The sequence below is a fragment of the Oryzias latipes genome, chromosome 23 (genome assembly GCF_002234675.1).
Source record: "Oryzias latipes chromosome 23, ASM223467v1".
Taxonomy (NCBI): domain Eukaryota; kingdom Metazoa; phylum Chordata; class Actinopteri; order Beloniformes; family Adrianichthyidae; genus Oryzias; species Oryzias latipes.
The window spans coordinates 8,942,571-8,963,499 of NC_019881.2; the positions used below are offsets into that span (position 1 = coordinate 8,942,571).

Sequence of the window (20,929 nt, forward strand, 5' to 3'; positions counted from 1 at the left end):
GTTCTGAAGGGGACCCGTTTGCTCGGAACCAGAGTCCAGGTGAGCTCTCCCACCTGCCAAAGCTTGCGTCCAAAGAAGAACCGTGAAAGCTGCCGGTGCAAATGAGCACCAATCCCTCCTGCTTGTGCTGGGTTCCTCCTGGTTCTTCTTTGTTGTCCCATGGGATGATCCCATGAATGGAAGTTTTCAAAATCAGAACAACTGATTAAAAACAGAGTTTACTTACAGCATGATGGGATTTTTGATTCATTTGACATATTCCAAATGTTTACATCAATCAAAAAGCGAAGACCTCCCGGGCTGTGGTCCAGCCCAGCATAGTGATGAGGAGCAGTCATTCAGTGTCTCTACTTGACCAAACATGTGTTGCTTGAAACTTTGTCCTGTTTCTGTCAAGCTACAAAGGGTCTGCGGTCCCACATGAAGGCCGTCAGATCAAACAGACTCTTCCTGACATCAAACCATTTGTGTGCCGCTTCGGTTTCCCCCTGTGCCCTGGAGTCACAGACCCTCTCAGAAACGAACCAGAATTCACTTCCTCTGTTATTCAGAGTCAGGGGGACTGGGATGGGACTGGTGTGGGTCTGCCCCTGCTTTGTCGTGATTGGGGAGGGCCGAGCAGGTCCACAAACAGCTGAACACTTTGCAGGAGAGCCAGCAGTGAGCGAGCACAATAAGGACAGAGACACTGTGGGAGACAGACTCAGGAACAACGGTGCAGCCAAGGAGACGGCTGAAACACTCTCCTTCAAATCCCGCCACTGCAGAGAAGGAGAGCACAGAAGCAACAAAAGCATTCTTTGCTTTCAGCCGAAAAGCAAAAGAAAAAGCTAACAATAAGCGGGGCTGGATCATTCACTTTGGAGCAGAAATTGAAGGAGAAAGGCGTGAAAGCGCTGCAAGAAAATCAGTGCAGCTTCTTCCAGCTCATCTGAAGTGTTGTAGAGCTGCATGAAGGATCCATCCAGCTGGGTCCACAAGAAGCAGGATGAGAGCGACTCTGAGGATCACAGGGCTTCTAGTTCTGAGTAAGTAAAATGACACAAAACTCTCCAAACTAAACACCAGTGTTTGAAGGTCTGGATCTATATCTGCAGCTGCAGGTGTTCCCACTATAACGTTACGCTCTGACCTAACCTGACGTGGGACGTTTTCTCAGCGCCTTAGCCAAGCAAGAACTTTTCTTTAAAAAAAAAAAAAGGTTACATTTTTGTTAAAGACAAGATGCTTTGTGTTTAAATTGTCATGTCAGACTTCATGGCTTAAATGTTTCACTTTTACCAGTAGATCTTTTTTTATTTATATATGTGAACAGGGACAGAGCACTTTAATGAACATTTCTGTTAATGAGACAATGCTGGCTGCAAAGCTAATTTTTTTACTGGACAAGTTGTGAGTTGGCCAACAACAAACACCAAAAACACTTAAAATCGACATAAAAAATGACAGTAATACAAAATTCAAACTTCTCCTTCTGAACATCAACTAATTTCTGAACCACAGAAATGAATATTTTGATACAGAAAACCTCCAAAGTTCAGCCTAGTATTTCAGACCCATAACGGTTCTGCTGCCAAAGAAACAATTTTCCGGTAGGATCTGGGGGTGACAGAGATGAAAACTAGAGGCGACCTGAACATTTGAGCCGAAAAAGGTTTAGATTTTGGTTTTTGTAAACTTTTTCTCACCATTTTCCTGAAGAGTTCTTCTTCTTCTCCTTTTGACAAAGAATGATAGACTTTCTGTTTTTCAGTTAAAAGAAGGACCGCAGTTCATTTTGATTTCATCATCATTAGGGGTTAAAGCGTTTCTTAGCAGTGGAGCAGTCAGCTCCTGAAGAACCTGAGTCCTCCTCAGAGGCTGAAGAAGCTGCTGGATGGCGTCTGTAGATGAAATCTAAAGTACTGTTGCTCCAAACAGAATCCTGACATTTTATTGATAGAAGCAGCAGAGACTAAAGAATGAAGCCTGACACACACACACCCCCCGCCACACACACACTCAAAAGTTTTTTTTTTTTAACCACACATCACCAAAGGGAAGAGGGGGTGGTTGTTTTCTGAGCGTGTGAACAAACACAGGCAGCAAACTCCACATTCTGGTCGTCAGCACTTCTGCCCAAAGAAACAGTCCTGACACCATTCCGCCTGTCAATGTTTGACAGTTTTCACACCTGCAGGGTGCTGACCACTGGAGGAGCGAAAACCCAGAGAACTTCTGCAGTTTCTCCTAATCTTTAGTGAGTGACGGCTTTAAGCTCAGATCCGGCTCACCAAGTAGAGGTTCAGGTGAACTAACTGTTACCGTCTGGACTGCAGCACCTCTGGAGGGCAAGGGTTCACACTTATATTCAGTGATTAACTTGCAGAGGTTCAGAAAATGAACTCCTGACTCAAGATTCAAACCGATCCAAAACCAGATCAGGAAGTATCCATCCGTTCTCTGTGATGGTACACTGACACCCAGTCGCACCGCTGCCTGTCTGCCTGCCTGTCTGCCCGTCTGTCTGCGTGTCCATCTGTTATCAAACTGAGAACATTTACTTCTGTTTTTAGCTTTCGGCTGCTTCTAAATCCAGATCTGTGTTCCTCAGTGAAACCTTTAAAGTAGTAAAAATCCTAAAAATGTGTGTTTTAATAATTGAATTGCGTTTTTTTGAGGACCTTACCGCCACACTGAAGAAAACTTACTGTTCTTAGAAGATGCTTTTGAGTTTGATTTGGGACAACTTTGTTGACAAGACACTAAAAAATGTGATTTGAGAAATTAGATTTTCTTCAAAAACGAACTGAAAGAGATGAAAGTTATTTGGAGAGAGACGTCTGAGCGGATAAAGCCACACTAGTTCTCAGTCTGGAGTTCAGGAAGAAGCTGCAGCATCACTTATCAGCTCCTTCCAGGACTTCCTCCGCTCGACACCAACTGTCCCTCTTCGCTTTGCTGCAGCTGGGTAACGCGGCCATTTTCTCAAAGATAACAGGCCTTTGGGGCTGTTGGCAGTTCTGGACCGTGGGGAGGGTGGGGGTGGCACTCACGTCTGCCGCCTTCACTGAGCAGCACATGAGAGAGGAGAAACAATAGGTGGTGGTGGGGGGGTAAACTTCATCAACATCCTGGCTCCCAAGAAGGGAGTGCCGGCAGGAGATGACCTTGAGGACCCAGTTTAGCCTCAGACTAAGTTCAACAAGACCAGCACACAGTTTCAAGAATAGGAACACAGGACAGTGGAAATAGTACTGGATTGACATCTAAAAACTAAAATAAATCCAGTTTTTACTGAAAAGAGTAACCTCTGAAACAGTCTTAAGGGTTGGAAAGCCAAAACAACATTTGTTAGGAAAATTGTCAAACTTTTGAGATTTTAATCACAGTGATTTGTCTAAATGTGGTTTGTGTTGTGATAGGAGCTGATAAAAACCAAAACCACATGAACTTCATCATGAAAAGACACGAGTTACACGGAAGTTCGTTAATGTCTTTCTTTCAATAAAAATAACTGACATTATACATCCTCTGCAAAACCAATGCCTAAACGTAACTCCGATCGCTGAACGAAAAACCGATTGTAGAGCCGAACGTAAAACTGATCATGGAACCTAACCTACAACTGATCGCTGAATGTAAAACCGATCATAGAGCCGAACGTAAAACCGATTGTGGAGCTGAACATGAAATTGATTGTAGAGCTGAACGTAAAACTAATAACTGAACGTAAAACCGATCATAGAGCCGAACATGAAATTGATTGTAGAGCTGAAAGTAATACTGATCATAGAGCCTAACGTAAAACCAATCATAGAGCCGAACGTAAAACGGATTGTAGAGCTGAACGTAAAACCGATCATAGAGCCTAACATAAAACTGACCTTAGAGCTCAACGTAAAACTAATCACTGAACGTAAAACCGATCATAGAGCCGAACGTAAAACTTATCGTAGAGCTGAATGTAAAACTGATCATAGAGCCTAACTTAAAACTGATTGTAGAGATGAACGTAAAACTGATCACTAAACGTAAAACCAATCATAGAGCCGAACGTAAAACCGATTGTAGAGCTGAACATAAAACTGATTGTAGAGCTGAACTTAAAACCGATCATAGAGCCGAACGTGGAATTGATTGTAGAGCTGAACGTAAAACTGATCATTGAGCCTAATGTAAAATATTTTAGAGATGAACGTAAAACTGATCATAGAGCCTGACGTAAAATATTGTAGAGCCTAACGTAAAATCAATTGTAGAGCTGAACGTAAAACCGATCATAGAGCCGAACGTGAAATTGATTGTAGAGCTTAACGTAAAACTGATCATAGTGCCTATTGTAAAATATTGTAGAGCCTAAAGTAAAACCGATTGTAGAGCTGAACCTAAAACCGATCATAGAGCCGAACGTGAAATTGATTGTAGAGCTGAACGTAAAACTGATCATAGAGCCTATTGTAAAATATTGTAGAGCCTAACGTAAAACTGATCGTAGAGCTCAACGTAAAACCAATCACTGATCATAAAAACCAATCGTAGAGCCAAACGTAAAACTTATCGTAGAGCTGAATGTAAAACTGATCATAGAGATGAACGTAAAACTGATCACTAAACGTAAAACCAATCATAGAGCCGAACGTAAAACCGATTGTAGAGCTGAACATAAAACTGATTGTAGAGCCGAACGTGGAATTGATTGTAGAGCTGAACGTAAAACTGATCATAGAGCCTAACATAAATTATTGTAGAGCTGAACGTAAAACTGATCGAGCCTAACGTAAAACTGATCGTAGAGCTCAACGTAAAACTAATCACTGAACGTAAAACCAATCATACAGCTGTTAAATTCAGGTTTGGTTTGCGTTTTTGATTTTAGTCACTGTGACGGAGCGCCTATAGATGCAGTCACCTGCGCACACGCACACACAAACACAAAAGCATACACACGCAGTTTTTACACACATATTAACCTCTCACCGCATTTTCAGACGCTGTGTCACGAGGCAGGCGCTCCTTGGGTGGGTTGTGTTGAGGGTGCACACTCAATGCGCTTTACCGGGAGCCGTTAAGGACCGCGAGTTTCAAACGGAGGCGACACCTGATCAGCTGTGTTAAGACGCGACCGGCAGCAGTGGGCGGAAATGACGTCATCACACAAATGGGGGGGAAAAACAAATTATTCATGTAAATATATTATTTATTATTGTTTGTAGCATTTTGGGATGGAGGGATTTATTCCTAAATGGTTTGGAATTATTCTATGTTTTTTTTAATTTTATTTTCTTTGTAAATAGGTGGCAGAAATTGCCAGAATGACAAGCAAAGGACTAATCAGAGGAATATGCAGAATCCAGCCTAATGGGAGGGGCGTAGCGTATATAAGAGGGAGAGGTTAGTTGCCGCGGGCGGGCAATGAGGGAAGACATGGATGTGCTCCTCTCCTGTGTAATGCTGTTCAAACTATGTAAAATTTCACTGAGGATTATTGCACTTGGGGAATTGTGGAGAAAAATAAACCAGTTGCAATTGTAACACGACTGCCTGGATCTGTGAAACACCCATCCTCATCACAGTCACATGACACGAAAATCTATCACAAACCGGAGAAAAAAAGAAAAGTTAAAAATGGGCCGAGTCATGTATCCAGGCATGTGGCTTCTGAGTAGGTGGGATTTGAGCCATTGCCTCACTATTTGTCTTGAAATGAGACAGTGGGATATCATTCTGGAAGGGTTTCATGGAAAGCACGAAAGTTTGGTTCCGTTGGGACTCTATAGGTATCGAAGATAGAAACATCAAGAAAGCGTTGTGGCATTGAAACGTAGTGAAATCAAACCACCTTCCAAAGAAATCCTGTTCTTAATGAAACTTAAAATTAAGGCCAGAACAAGGTTAACTCCCACTAAGAGCTATGACGAGGGTCATGGGAGCAATGTTTGATGAATTCTGTTCCTGAAGGCGGCACATAGCGCTTCCTGCTGGGAGGAACTCTAAATATTTCATCAGGGTCCAGCTCTGCAGATCATGCCGCTCGCCTTCACCTCGGTTTTGACCCGGTACTCCCTCCCTTTACCCAGAAAGCAACAGTACATCATCAGGTATCCATTACTCAGGGCTGAGGCTGGTACCACCATGGACCTACACTTCCTCCCCCTCATTCTTTCTCACCCTTTGACTGTCTCAGCACTGCCTCCTCACTCCTCAGCTGTCTGGAGAAACACTAAAGTGCTGATGTGTGTAGAAGGAAAGTGGGTCTTCCTCATTCTCTAAACATCTTCTGCATTCATCTTACCTTCAGGTAGAGGTCATCAAGTTTTGTTTGTGGAGACGCGTGTTCGGGGTCTTCAAAGCTTTGAGTCTCCCATGCTGGGTCAGCTGATGTTCAGTGATGTTTAAAAAAACAAAGGCTAACATGCATTAATATAAAACCAGCAGCTTCCTCCCTTTGAGGTGTGCATGTGAAGGAGGTCATATGCACACCTCAAAGGCCGTAACTCTTCAAACGGACCCTCAGCTCGGAGGCTGCTGACGCCGTGCAGGCAGAAGCAGCGGCTCTGTCCTGGGAGACACACAGCAGGTTCTCCTGATGGACGTTCTAGTGGCAGATGAAGACCATAAACACCACCCTGCTGGGAGGGGTTGTTTGCCTGTGATGCGTGTGACTGCGGTCATCTGTATGTGGTCGTCAGATTTACAACAACTACTCTTCACTTCTCTCCCCCCGCTTCCCCCCTTACCTCAGTCTTATTCAGGCGGAGGGCGTGAACATTCAAACAAGCACACAAAGCAAAGAAGGGATGGCCTCCGTCTTGTAGTCTTTGGTCCGCAGTCCCATTAAGAGCTGAAATACGTGCGTAGGGGGGCAGCCCCCCCCCACACCCCAGCTTCACTGGAGGTCTGCACAGAGGGGAGGCCACATTCTTGTGTGGCTGCATGTGCAGTTTTGACCCAACAGGCCCGCATGTACTTCTTAGGGGCACAGAGGTAGAGCGGGCAGCCTATGGTTGCAGGGTTGTGGGCTTGACTGTTGAAAAGTGTGGCCTGTGATTCTAAATCAAAGCTGCTCTAGACCAGTGGGATGATAGGACCATTTACTGTCCTGCATGAAGCTTCAGACTCCTAACACTGATGACAGCTATCACCCGTGTCATCACATATGATGAAACATCTCAGAGGACGCATGTGACCAAACTACATTTCAGATCAGCAGAGAGTAAAGACAAAAGAAACTGTACTGGGTCCCTGGTGGACCGTCTTTCTGTGGGACGAGGAGACCTGAACTCAATGAGGTCAAATGTGTGAACGAGGAATTTAGCTGCACAGGAAACGTTTTGGTTTTTGATAGCTTTGGAGCGAGCAGAGGAAGAGCAGATGATCGTGTTGTGTGAGATGCAGCTCCTTATCACACTCAACCGCACAAACATGTTTGTCTTCAAGGAAGAAAAGGCCTGGAGACTAGCAGATTTAGAAAAGAAAAGATGTGTGACTGCTGTAGTGAAGCTCTTGTTCCACGTCCCGTGGAGTTTTCAGGTGAAAATAAGGGCTGCAGTTTAAATCCCACTTTTCCTACAGTTACCTGCAAGAGCTGGGTTGTGGTTGGTTGATCTTAAACGGATCTCATGTCATGTGAACCACTGCTGACAGTATTCAGCCCATCGTCTCGTGTCTGGCTTTCTGGTAGCTTGATTTGTGCTGTTTGAGGAGCAGTAGGAGACGAGTCAGCATTCAGACTTCTAAACCTTTTTCACGCAAACAAACAGCAGAGTGCGCAGTGAATGTTAACACCGGCCTTCCCCAATGCTGCCAGACAAAAGCTTTTCTGTTTGTGGCAGGACTTTCCCTTTTTACCAAAAATTGTAGAAAAGCAGCAAAGCAGCTTTCAGCCCAGATGCTTCTATAGCACTGTCCCAGATCATCCACTCACATGTACAGAGCCAGGAAAACCTCAAACAAGCATCACACAGAGAAGAAAACCGTTTAAGGACATTTCTAATCTGAAATTGTTCGTGATTTTGTCACTTTGGGGACTGAGCAGCAGCACTTGTTATTTGGTAGAGTTCTTCTGCTCTGGCTTTTCTCCAACACCAACCTATGACGCCCATCGAAGCTGGAAAGTCAAATTCCCAAATTGCGTCGGGGCTGTTTCCTGACCTACTATTAGCCAAGTGATAAAGAAAGGAGATGGGGAAAAGAGAGCCGCCTGCTGACTGGACCAGAGCAGCACCACGGACCCCACATACTTCATACAGAAGAATCTAAAGTCCTAAAGAAAAACGATAAAACTCCTGTAAATATTGATTTTTAAGCCTCTACTGTTGAAATATCTTTTTGGCTTTTTTTGGGGTCTATTGTCTCATGTTCTTGGGTTATCTTTTGTTGTATGTTGAGGACCCCCTTGAAAACGAGATGACACATCTCAAGGGGCTTATCCTTCGAATAAATAAATTGAAATTGAATTGTGGATGTGGACTGTGGATGAAATAATATTTACATGTGTCACTAGACATATTCATCCATTTGCATCGTCCCTTTCAAAAAGGAAAGAGAACAGAAACGTCCTCATTTCCTCACTTTGTAAGACAGGAAATGAAAAGACCTGTTCATCTCAGAAGCATGAGTGAGTCAGTCAACCTGCCTGTCGCTGTCTGACGAAACAAGCACCTAGTCGGTGTCCTGTGACTGTCCCAGTCCTGGCGAGGCGGGGGTTTGTTCAGAGCAGCTTTCATTTAAAAGCTGTGCAGCATAAAGGACGGAAAACATGCCTTTCTTCTGCTTTCTAAGCCTGTGGGGACAAAGTGCATTAACCAGACATTCCTGGGGTTCACTTTCTTAAAAATTGCATACATAAATGAAAAGATGGTAAGAGACGAGATGCTTTTTGGAAAAAAAAAAAAAAAAGAGAGAGAAAAAGGAGGCTACCTCTTTAGTTTAGTAGTAGTCGACATTTCTGGTGGAATTTGGTACTAAAGAGTTTGATGCAGAAACACAAAAAAATGTTGACATAAACAGGATGATTCAACGCTACAGTGAGGTTAGTCCTTTTTATTCGTTTGAAGAGAAGAATCCGTAAGCCAAGGTCTCATGGGAACGTTTTGTTACTGTGGTGCTGCAGTAAACTAAAGCTAAGTCATAAGACACCAGCTTCATGTGTGAGGGTCACAGGAAAAAGAACAGCAACATCAGGAGGGCATTGCTGATGGGCAGCAGGTGGTGTATTTACGTCTGGAGGTGTTTTTCTGGCGGCTGAGCGGTCAGGAATGCACGGGTGCGGTAAAAACAGCCTCCAAGTTGATAACCCCAGCTGCCATTGGGTACAAAACAGCTTCATCACTGACAGCTCAGGTCGTGTCAGACGAGATGGCATGAGCCAGAAGCAGCTGAAGAACAGGAACCATGAAAGGAGGATCCGGAGATGGCTCTGAGGAAAGGTCTGATTCCTGAAGAATGCTTGTGTCTTTGTAGATTCATGCTGGTTTCTAACTTTACATACAACACACACAGAATGAAAACTATTTTGATCTCAAAGGGTTAAATGCTTCCAGATTATCTCAGATGCTGTGGGCCAGGAGATTAGTAATCTCTAAGGTCTGCAGGTTTTAGTGTGATACTGAAGGACATCAGATAAAACCAAGATCTTCTTTCTCCAGGTCTCGGTAGTCCAGGTTTGAGGATGGAAACTCCTTAGTTGAATCCTCAAAGCTAAATTCTTCCAGCTCGAGGAGGCAGCAGATCAGGTGGAGCCATGCAGGCGTTTCTGCTGCCTGATCTTCACTCTGCAAACCTGCCCTTTTGAGGGGGTCCCTCTGCCAAGTACAGGAGGATCATCAGCTGCTGGCAACACATGTGCACTTAGTTAGGAATGCTTCTTAGGTAGTTTACTTGGTGTTGAGGACTCCAGGCTGATAAGTGATAAGTAAGCACTTCTCTAAATCCACCTGAGCAACTAGAACTGGTGTCCGCAGATGGATACTATTTCTTTTGTTTTTTGTTCTATCTATTTTTAAGGACTACAACAGTTTTAGTCAAGCTGGCCGCTCTCTTCTAGACTTCCCATGGTTTGGGCGGGTGGCTGCCAGCAGCATGGGGCGTGTCTCCCTTGGGGCAGGGACTTTAGTTCATGCCTGGCGTTGAGGTGGGGGAATGCTCAGAACTCCTGGATGTTGGTGGGCTGCTTGACGGGGTTGGGGGTGGGGGGAGGTAGGTCTGGTCTCTGGCCAGGCTAGGCCTTGGGCTCTCTGTGTGCCAGAGGGGATCCCCTGTGGCAGTCCTTCTGACCCTGGTCTGGCTGGCTGACGTTGGGTTATGTGGCGGGGAGATTTCCTTGACTTGCTTTCCCATGTGGTTGTCTGGGGGTCCCAAAATATCACTGCTGCCTCACCTTCCGTATGGGGATGACCTGGCGCTCCCCCTCTTTCAAGTTTCCATCATCCAGTAGAATATGAACACTTAATGGAGCACAAGTAAGAGGCCTTCAGCTCTGATCGGTTTTAAAGTAAAAAATAAATAAATGCATAAGAACAAAACAAACTTGCGATACTGTGACATGAACAGACACAGATCATGTCTATGACAAGAACATATTGTGGCTTTTCAACTTTAAATTGCTCTTCCTGAGCAGACGAGGTTAGAGCCCAGACTGTTTGGAGGTCTTAGTTTATGTAGTTCCGTAAAAGAACCGAAATCACAAAACCTTAGAACAAAGAACACCTGTTTTTAAATACGCTTCTATAGAAAGGCAGTGCTCAAAAAGAAGTTCTACAGTTCTTTCTGAATCCTTTCTGAAAGTCTGCAGTAGAACATCTGATTCTTCTGATGCAGTGAAAAGGCTGTTTAAAAATAGACACGCCGGATCATTGTTGTTGGTGGACGTGAGGGTGTGGTGCATTCACAGTCATTGTGCTGTTTCCTCTTCTGGTCACTATTATTAGAGAAACAGAATAAGATGGATCATTGAAGGAGATCCACCTGAGGTGACGTATGACCCCAGAGCTGGGTTGGTTTGGCTGCTGGGATTGCTCTGTTCTGGGCTCAAGTCTGATTAGGTGAACAAGACTGCCTCAAGAGGCTGAGAACTTGAGCTGACCCCTCTGTTGTGTATTGGCCCTTAGGTTTAGTTTTTTTTGGTTCCCATCAGTTTTGTTTCTGTGCAGTTTGGCTGTGTGTTCTCCTGGATGCCCCCCACCCCTACATCCTTGAGACCGTCACAGCTGCCTCTAACTACTAGTTTGGTTTTTGCTTTTCTGTTTTCTGTGTCGGTGCGTATTTGGTAGCTGTCGGGGTTTAGCTGTTGGTTCATGGTTGTCTTTTTTCATTAAATCTTTTAATCTCTGGATTAGCTTCAGACCTTCTTGCTCCTGCGTCTTCCTACACCAAGCAACTATAAATATTCGGACCTGAGACGGCATCAGTAATCTTTGCTACTATAATAATACAGTGTTTTTGTTGTTTCATTTACCATTTGTTTGATTAAAACAGATATTTGTCTTTTCAGGTTCTCTGTTTTCCAGCATCTGTTCAGATGAAAGTTCAAACTTTACAACATCGTCGACCATTGACTCTTTTGAATCAGCTGCTGTTCTCAGCAAAGCTCCAGGAAGCACAGAAGCACCACTGAATACAACCGTTCCCGCGACGACACAGAAACCAACTGACACTGTTGACACGGTTACATCCATCAAAGCAGCTGTAACTACAGCTCCGGCTGTCACAGATGTCCTGACACCGACTCCTGGAAGTGCCACTCTTCCTCCTGCGGTGACCTCAGGCCTTCCTACCACTGAAGCCGCATCTACTCGGCCACCCCCCACATTTCCTTCAGTACAAACGACCAGCCAACAGGAGAACATGACCACAGGGCGCGGTGAGGCCGAAGTGACAGCTGGAGTGACAGCTGGAGTGACTGGAGGATTCAACACAAAGCCCACCACCATGATCACAACGACCCTCAGACCTGAATACTCCAACCGTTCAGGAGAGAACCACACAGAAGGCAGCAGAGGTAAGGAGCTAGACGGGAAGACCGTCGTTTTATGTGATGGAGAGTCTGTGTTTTTTAGGATGTGAAACACACTGACAGCATAAAAATGGGAGCGGTGGGGGCTGTGACCACTAACAGCTGACACCTTCTGATCAGCTAAACCCCTTCAAATCCAGACGGTGACTACTCTGTCTGAATCTCCTCTCATCTCCATCCTGTAACAGCACCAGCCACAACAACAGCCCCTACAGCACCACCATCTGAAGCCCCACCCCCACCTGTGACCACACCCTCCACCACCACCACCACCAGTCTGGCAAAGACAGAACCAGCCAAAACACAGGCGTCACACACCCTAGCTGACACCGAGCCTCTGCCGAGCGTCGGCCCGGGCACCACGGCACCAGCCTCGTCCCACACGTTTGATGTGAGCAAAGGCATGACGGCAGACAGCAAACCGGGACCCCCCCTCTTTCACTGAACATTTTCTCATGTTTTGCAGTTTCCTCCACCAAGCGGGCAGCTGGAGGTAAGACTGCACCTCATTTGGATTTAAAGCTTTACACCACCCTGCCTTTGAGCTGGGCCAGCAGCCCCCCGCTCCATGACCCTGTGTGACCCCTGAATATGGAAGAATCTGGGAGCACCGGGTGCTTTCTGCACCACAATCCGACTTTCCACAGAGCCCACCTTCTGAATGCTTTTAGCTCTCCTTCCCCCTAACCTACCTTTTTACCCCGCCAACCCAAAGCATCTACTCCCATCTGTCCTAGATTTGAAAGTCAACCTTATTGATCAAACATTGTTTTCTTCTCACAAACAAGGACCAGATTTTTAAAATGAGCCTTTTTTGTTCCCATCAGACGGATTCCAGAGAAAAGACAGACCACAGATCAGAGAAAATGATTTGAACACAGTCCTCACATAAAGACGATGATGAGACAGCTGACTAACAAATATTCATGTTTCTGCCGTTCTAACATTATTAAAGAATCTGAATTCAAACCATGTTTTTTAGACGGCCGCGACATTTGTCCAGTTGTGACACAAAAAAATGAAACTTAGAATTTCAAATCTGAATGTATGAGCACACTTGTGTGACAGGATGTAAACTTGAGTTTTTCAATTTTATTTTACCTGTCTATAAGCAAAAGAATATCAAACATTTTCATAAATGTGTGATAAATACACACATGCGTGACCTGAATTTCTACAACAAATAGTTAAAAAGTACAGGAAATACAGTGGAAAATGTATCTAGGACCTCTTCCTGTCTTTCTCTTGTTCCTTTTATTCCCACACTACTTTTCTGAGGCCAGCCACACAAGCCGTCCCTCCATAGCCCCTCAGAAATGAACCCACACCCCACAGGAAGGTCTGACCTCAGCCCCTGATCCTTCTGTCCTGGGATTTCTTAAGGTGGACATTTCTCTTTCAGAAAAAGGAGCAGAAAGTTCTGGGAGAGGTGTGCAAGCGGCTGTTCCCAGACTGGAGGAGTGGAACCTGTAGTTTCAAGTGGCGCCAACAAAACGGCGGCATAGTGTTCGACAGGATCGAAATTATCGGTAGGTGAAAGCGCTTCCTCTTAGGTGCAGTCATACTCACAGGTTGAAGCTTCTGCAAACAATGACTTCTCTTCCAGTGAACAGCAGCCTCGCAGCCAACTACTATGAGGAGATCACCAAGGTGAGGGCAGCTGCACGGACACCTGAGTTTGTGCACGAGCACCTCGCGTCATTCTGTTCTTTCTCCTTATAAAAGCCCAGAGACAACAAAACACTTATCGCCATCTTGGCCTCCTGTGGCTCCCTGCTCATCATGATCATCATCCTGGCGGTGTGCGCCTCACACCACCGCAGACCTTACAGTGAGAACCAGGTGAGCCGAAGGTTAAGGATTCAGTCTACCTGCTACAGCGGCATTTTAGGAGGGTTTGAAATTTCCTCTGAGAAGCTGCTGCTTTGGTTTATTGACATATAGAACCTGGATTTCCGGTCCATTATCCACATCCATGCTGTGTTGAAAGACGTAACATGTTAGGGTGAACATTAACTAGAACATGTTTCAAAGTTGCTGCTAACTTCACCACTGAAAGCCGCAGACTAAACGTCAGATAAGAGGAGTACAAAAAAACAAGAGTCAGAGTTTAAAACATCTGAGCAGGAAAACCCAAAATCTGAGTCAAGTTAAAGATTTCTTTCAATCAGTCCAGGAGGGTTTGACTTTGTTCTCCTTTATTCTACTGTTTGTTCTACTTTCTTCTCTCTGCAGCAACATCTGACTGAGGAGCTGCAGACGGTGGAGAACGGTTACCATGACAACCCCACTTTGGAAGTGATGGAGGTGCAACCAGAGATGCAGGAGAAGAAAGTGGCATTGAACGGCGAGTTCAACGACAGCTGGATCGTCCCCATTGACAACCTGTTGAAGGAGGAGATCCTTGACGAGGAGGACACCCACCTGTGAGGACCACACCGGGACACAGTCGCCACTGCGGCAGGATGCCCCGCCCTTGCATTCTGTCATGTAGACATAAACCAAGAGGACATAAAGCCGCTCTGCTCTCCGTCAGAGGAGGCTCAGAAACAATCTGTGTGAATTTTTTGAGGTTTTTTTCTTCTTTTTTTTTGTTTATATTAATTCTGGGTCTGCTTTGTAAAAAGGGGTGCATGTTCTCCCTTTCTGCACTAAGAGCAGGACAGACATGGTCATTAACAAGTTGAATGCAGGAGTGTGTAGCTGTCAGACTGAGGCTCAGACACCTGACAGCATCCTTGTCTTTTTAAAGCCCAAACTGACCTACATCAGAAGACTGAGGCCAATAGTAGCACCTCAAAGGCTTATTATGTAAGAAACAGAGGGTGCTGACTGCAGTCAAAAATTATAAAGGCAATCAATTCTTTATTTTGGGCCAAAAGGCCTTCTTCAAACTCAGTTCATCTGTCACAAAGATCTTGCTCTGATCCTATGAATTGTTTTTACAAATAAATATGAATCCAACAATTCAAATGTTAAAGGAAATGCAGGTCCCACCCAACAAAACTAAGGAGTTTAGTGTCATTGATGAGAAAGCCGCTGCGTGGAGGTTGTAGAAGCTTCTGGACAAATCAAGTTCTCTAGTCAGGAGACAAATTCCTAATTTTCCAGAGGAATTGATGTTTTTCTGCTGCAAAGCAGGTAAACTAGTTGAGACCGTCAACTATTATATTTACTGAATTTTTTGACGAAAAACTTGCCTGGATTCTTATCCAGGCAAGTTTTTTAAAGCATCATCAACCTTCATGCTCACTTTGTATCCAAAAGGCTTTGCTCATTTAAGTCCCAGTCCCATTATCTTCTGATCTATTTTAAGTGTCCCTAGTTAATGACGATGATGCCGTTTTTAGCTAAAATCAAAAACCTCTCTCATTTTCTAGGACTTAGTTTCTGCAGAGCGGCAGGAGTTCAACAGAAATTCACCTCCGAGTTGTGGGCGGGACTGTAAGCCCACCCCCACTTAGCATCTATTTACATGCTCTCCTGCTAGCTAACCAGCCCTCCCACCCCAACCTAACATCAGCGGTGCATAAAAAACGGGGAGCGATATCAGAGCTATCCAGCTGTACAGTTTAGATTCCAGATTCTAGCTCAGACAAGGAAAACAGAGACGTTCATGGATCTATTTGCCTGCAGGTAGATCCATCCGAATGAAGACTTTGGCCCCACCCAGCATATTATGTTTAAAAAAAAATCGTCTGCCTCTGATTCACTCCTGAAACACTCAGAAATGAAGTTTTAATCTTTTTCCTCCATCATCAGAAAAATGCCAGAAGATCAGGTGAAAAACAGCAAAAACAACATTTTCATCAGAGTGGGTCTTTGGGATTCGGGTTCATCATCAGAGTAGATAAACAGAAAATGGAAGTCAGGATTCAGGATGTTCCATAGCAGCTCTGCTCCTTCAGAGTAAAGGATGGTGTAGAACTGAGGTGTGAAAATGTTCAGAGGAGATGGTGGGCATTTAAAGCTGGATGAAGAACAGCAAGTCCTGAACTTGAGCTACATACCTCAGAACCGGATCACCAGTCACATGGGAACCAAACACTGTCACAGAAAATAATCATATTTAAGCTTTTACCTTCTCACAGGGACTTTAGCGTCTCACCACAGTGAAAATGGAGGATCTGAGCAGATGATCAGCCTTTTTTTCTTACCTTAAAATCATTTCAGCAAAATTATGGATTCTGTTGAGTCATCCGAGTCCACAGTTCCAATCCTGTTTGCAGCGCTGCAGAGTGTCAGTGCTTTGAAGAGGTCTGGACAGGAGTTTTTCATCTGCAATGTGTTGGTTCTGCACAGACATCACATGGTTCTACTGGGACAGCAGATCTTCAGCTTCGCCTGATCTGAACACCCTTCAGCTCATTTTGGGTAGCAGATACAGAAACCGGTCAGCTAGTAACATCAAGTGAATACTGCAAACAGCTGCAGGTCCTGAACATTTTAAAGTGTGGGTCCTTCCATTTTTAGACAATAAACATAAGGTTTTCAGTAAAACATTACATGTATATGTACTTTTTTCTGTGTGAAAGGGTATTCCAATGCTGCATGTCTCTGAAATGTCTGTTATTATTTCACTGCTCTTCTGTTGACATAATCATGGTATCAGTGTTTCTCTGTATTTAAGGTTTGTTTGCTAATGAAGCAGAAGAACAGGAGTCTGACACACTGGAGAATGTACAGTTTTGACCTGTTCTTGTACCTTTTCAGATTTGATAATAAAACACTTCCTTTTAGAAGATGTTAATGGTTCGAGATGCCACCAGGGAGCAGAAACTCAGACTGCACTGAGGAAAACTTGAACAAAATACAATCTTTATTCAGTATATACAGTACATACAATGCAATACAATACTATACTGTTTTCTACACATTCGCTGAACCTACAGAGTAGTGCTTCCTCAGGTCACCAGTCTTTCAACTCCCCCCCCCATGAATGTGAAACAACAGAGCAAATGTTGTGGAGAGGATTTTCATGGTGTTGTGTGTTTGATTTGTACAAAGGTGCTTGAAATTAAGTTTAATGCAGGAACTGGAGCTGCTTGAAGATCACCACCAAACCACACCGCCCTTCTTCCTTTACAAGTTCACAATAATCCTTTCAACAACTCGTGTTTACTCTGCATCTGAGAAAATCAAACCCTACCAGATGTTGAGTGTTCTCCTGCAGCTTCTACTCCATCTATGACCCCCCCCCCACACACACACACCTCCAATGCGGAGGCCTGAATCATCACAGCTCACTCTGCAGTGATGTCACCTCCTTTTGTTGGCTCACAGACCCTCCCTTTAGACCCCCACATCCTTTTTATGCACCTGCTGCAAAAGCAGGGGGGCTTTCCATGCTTTACTCCTTTCCCCATAGCCAAAGACAGAGCATGTAAGACGGGGGCTACAGACGTGAGGAGCAGTGCAGCGCCACACGCTGGTCTGTGTGAGTTCTGCAATGGAGGCCAGAACCTCTTCAGACAGCTGGGAGTGGGGGGTGGGGGGGTGATTCAAGAAAAACTTGACATCTTTAAATAGGTTTCAGTTTTAATCTGTACTCTGATTACCGTGCAGCTAAAACTCAGTTAAAAGGGTTTGAGGATTTCCTTCAAATTTCAACTGTGCACGATAAAGAGAAAAGATGTCAGAAGAGCAAACTTAAAGGTATTTGTTAGAATTATATTTCAGTTTCACCTTTTTGGGGGGGAATGTAAAGACGGTTTTGATTTACTGGAGAAAAAAAATTTAGGGACAAAAACTTTCCCCAAAACTGACTTTATAAATAATACTAGAGTCATTTCCTTCACATATTGTGAACAAACTCTGGTTTGAAGTATATTTGGGAAAGTTTAGAGTTTTACAGCAGTGCAGCACTCCCTCACCTGCAGCAGTGCAGCACTCCCTCACCTGCAGCAGTGCAGCACTCCCTCTCTACCTGCAGCAGTGCAGCACTCCCTCTCTACCTGCAGCAGTGCAGCACTCCCTAAAAAAATCCACCAAACAGGCCACACACATAAATGTGGGTCCAGAGGAAATATCATTGGTGTGAAGCACGTGTGTGTTTCTGAGCATACCTGTGTGTTTTTATGCACACGTGTGCATATGTGTGCATACGTGTGCTCGTGTTTCTTTATGCTGTTTCCCTCAAATGTTTTTAGTTTCTAATTGAAACTCTGAGACTGATAGTTTGAACATGTTCATAGGTTTGAAAAGTAAATGTGTTAGCACTTCAAATGAACACAAGCATCATTTCAGGGGTTTTCTGCTGGGAGAGGGCCTGCCTGCAGTGAATTATCCAGTACGGTCTTTGCATACCGCCTCATCACTGGGCTGTTGGGGTGTTAAAGGTTTTTCTTTTTTCTTCCATTTGTTAAGTGCAGCTGAACTGCTGTTATCTGCAGAACAAACAAAAACCAATGAGGAAAAAAAAAGACTTGGAAGGAAAAGCTGCTATGGAGTCTCTTTAACTAACAAGGAGGAACAGCTTGGAGGAGATTTAGGTTGAGTTGCCAGTCCAGCAGAGATCATCCATCTTTATAAATACACTCATGTTTCCGGCTCTCATGGTAAACTTCAAAGCTAGGACAGATGAGGGGCTTTCTTATACATCAGCATGGTCATGACTGCAGGTAATCGCTGTTACAATGAAGATGAGTCAAATATCCAAATAAAAAATGTCAGCGAAAATAACACCAGGAGAGACGAGGAAAAAAAACTCTCCTCTTCACATAAATAAATAACATTTTCTTGCAGGTGATCATGACTTTCATCGCTGCTTTGCTCCTTCCAGGTGCACCTGTAAGGCTGTCATAAACTTTGTGTGTAAAAATCCAGCATTTAGAGAAAAAAAAAGATCTACAAACAAATGTATGTTTTTGGCTTAAAGAAGAAAAATCTACATGGAAAATCCCAAATGTTACTTTTGGCAGACTTGAGTGGGTTGAACATGCTCCAGAACGTCTTCAGTCATGTCCAACAAGTGCGGCGTCTCTGAATGCGTCTCCCGTGGGCGTGGCCGGTACATGGCCCGCTCAGAAGCAGCTCGGTGTGATGGAGGTGGGCAGAGTGCAATCCAACCAGTGGAATTTGTGATTACAAAAATACCTGGTTCCTGTCTCACATTCGTACACATGAGGGAGTCCAACCAGTTTATTGGGTCAGGTGTTCTAGGGTGAGATGCTAGAGGGTGATGAGGTCTACCAGATTGCCCTTTGGAGGCGTCATGCTGTCTGGAAAGAAGTTGACCAGTGTGTCAAAGAGCTGCGTCCTCTGAGCGTACGTCTGGTCAACGTCGGAGAAACCTACAAGAAGGAGATCAAAGCAACATTAGCAAACAATAAAACAAGATTTTTCCTTGACTGACGGAGAGAAACGTGAGCAAACATTTTCATTTGCCTCCAGCTGCATCAAGCCTCTTGAACACAGAAACGCGACATGTGTGTGGTGTATTATAAAGCAGAAGTCATCACTTATGTGATGTCACTGAATGTTTTTGCAGAAGGTACACAGCCCCCACTCCCAGAAATGACCTGGTTTGGATATGGCCGGTCCCTCCATAGTGACCTTGTGAACCCCTGATGTCAGGAAATCTTGACTGACTAGGCCTGCACAATATACCGCAAATTTATCGTTATCGCAATATCAAGCTGTGCAATATACATACAGCAAAAGACAGCAAATTTGCAATAAATGGTTACCTTAGATGTGGCCAAACAATCTTATGGCAGCTTGAAGTGTTTAATGGATTGAAAGAATCCCTTTCTGCATTTGACCAATCAGATGGACCCCTTCACGTTGTTAACTAATCGGATGGCGCCCTATTATGTTGTATGTTCGCCTCCTATGTCAACAAGGGTAATTTGTAGTATAATTTTTTAAACTGTTGTAATGGAATGGGAATAATATTTTTGGTTGTTTTGCTAATTGTTTATATACCGCAAATTATATCGTTATCGCAATATTAATTACTAATATCGCGAGTTTTCTTCATATCGTGCAGCCCTATGACTGACATAATGTAAAGCAGCAGGGTGGGCAGTAACAGCCTTTACCGTGAAACTGTGGTGCTGTGGTGAAGGGTTTCTGCCTCAACAACCAGGACACAGCATGATACATACGTGACATGTAGTGTTTCTTGCATTTGTCATTTGTTAATATGCGTAGATGTCAGTCAAGGGTTTCAGCCAATAGGTCTTTGCGTGGCTTCGGTTTTGAGCTATTCAAAATTTTTGCTTGGTTGAAATTACGCAGTCTACGCATATTTTAAATAGTTTATATGCAATCATTACGTAAATCTTATGCAATTGTGCGTGATTTTTGCAAGATGCATATGAAAATGTGGGTCTTTCCATGACCGTTCCACATATGTCTAACAGATATTTCACGCATGTACCACTTATGTATGACTTTTATATCGCGTATACGACGCACATATCATATTAAAATGACATAATTGACGCAGAAATCAGTAACGTATTGCATATAAACAGCGTAATAATCACGCACGGTTCATATTCTACGTAGTCGTAGCTCTACGTGTTCATTGCATGGTTTATTCGTACCTCTTCCGTGGTTTTAACGTGGTTCGTTAATGATACATCCGTGAAGTTTCATGTAAAGACCACGACGTTTCACACTTTTTCCAGGTATATTCGCGTATGACCGATTTTCATCCGTTCAATATGCGTAAAATGTAAATAGCGGCTTTGTGACCGTAGCCCACCTTAGCCCTTGTGCTATCCTATGGGGTCCAGATGACCCGATCCTTACATTGATGTGTTTTTCCTACCATGACAAAGGTGGATAAAGGTGAAGAGGATTTCATGTAATCCATGGACACCAGTGTAGATCACAAATCATTGAAGAAAAGAGGTTTGTCTGTGTAGTGGGTCTAGATGACCTGAAACCTGTTTTCTATTCTAAATGAACACAGACGCTTACAGA

General features: G+C 44.1%; 2 protein-coding genes across 3 annotated transcripts in view; one reads left to right on the top strand and one right to left on the bottom strand.

Annotated features, from left to right (window-relative positions):
• The first annotated feature begins 625 nt into the window (after positions 1 to 625).
• On the top strand, positions 626 to 16,734 carry LOC101165777 (podocalyxin). The gene is made up of 8 exons (XM_004082963.4): positions 626 to 1,028; positions 11,474 to 11,980; positions 12,184 to 12,386; positions 12,462 to 12,488; positions 13,398 to 13,524; positions 13,602 to 13,645; positions 13,721 to 13,837; positions 14,231 to 16,734. Exons 1-8 carry the CDS (start codon positions 989 to 991, stop codon positions 14,423 to 14,425), a joined length of 1,260 nt encoding a protein of 419 aa, XP_004083011.1. The 5' UTR covers positions 626 to 988; the 3' UTR covers positions 14,426 to 16,734.
• Positions 16,735 to 16,793: 59 nt separating this feature from the next.
• The window catches only part of mkln1 (muskelin 1), a 28,592-nt gene continuing 24,456 nt past the window's right edge, over positions 16,794 to 20,929 (bottom strand). For both annotated transcript variants that reach the window (XM_023952619.1, XM_023952618.1), the window contains exon 18: positions 16,794 to 19,287. In XM_023952619.1, the coding sequence (XP_023808387.1) occupies positions 19,166 to 19,287 (122 nt within the window). In that variant the 3' untranslated portion in view covers positions 16,794 to 19,165. The remainder of the gene's footprint in view (positions 19,288 to 20,929) is intronic.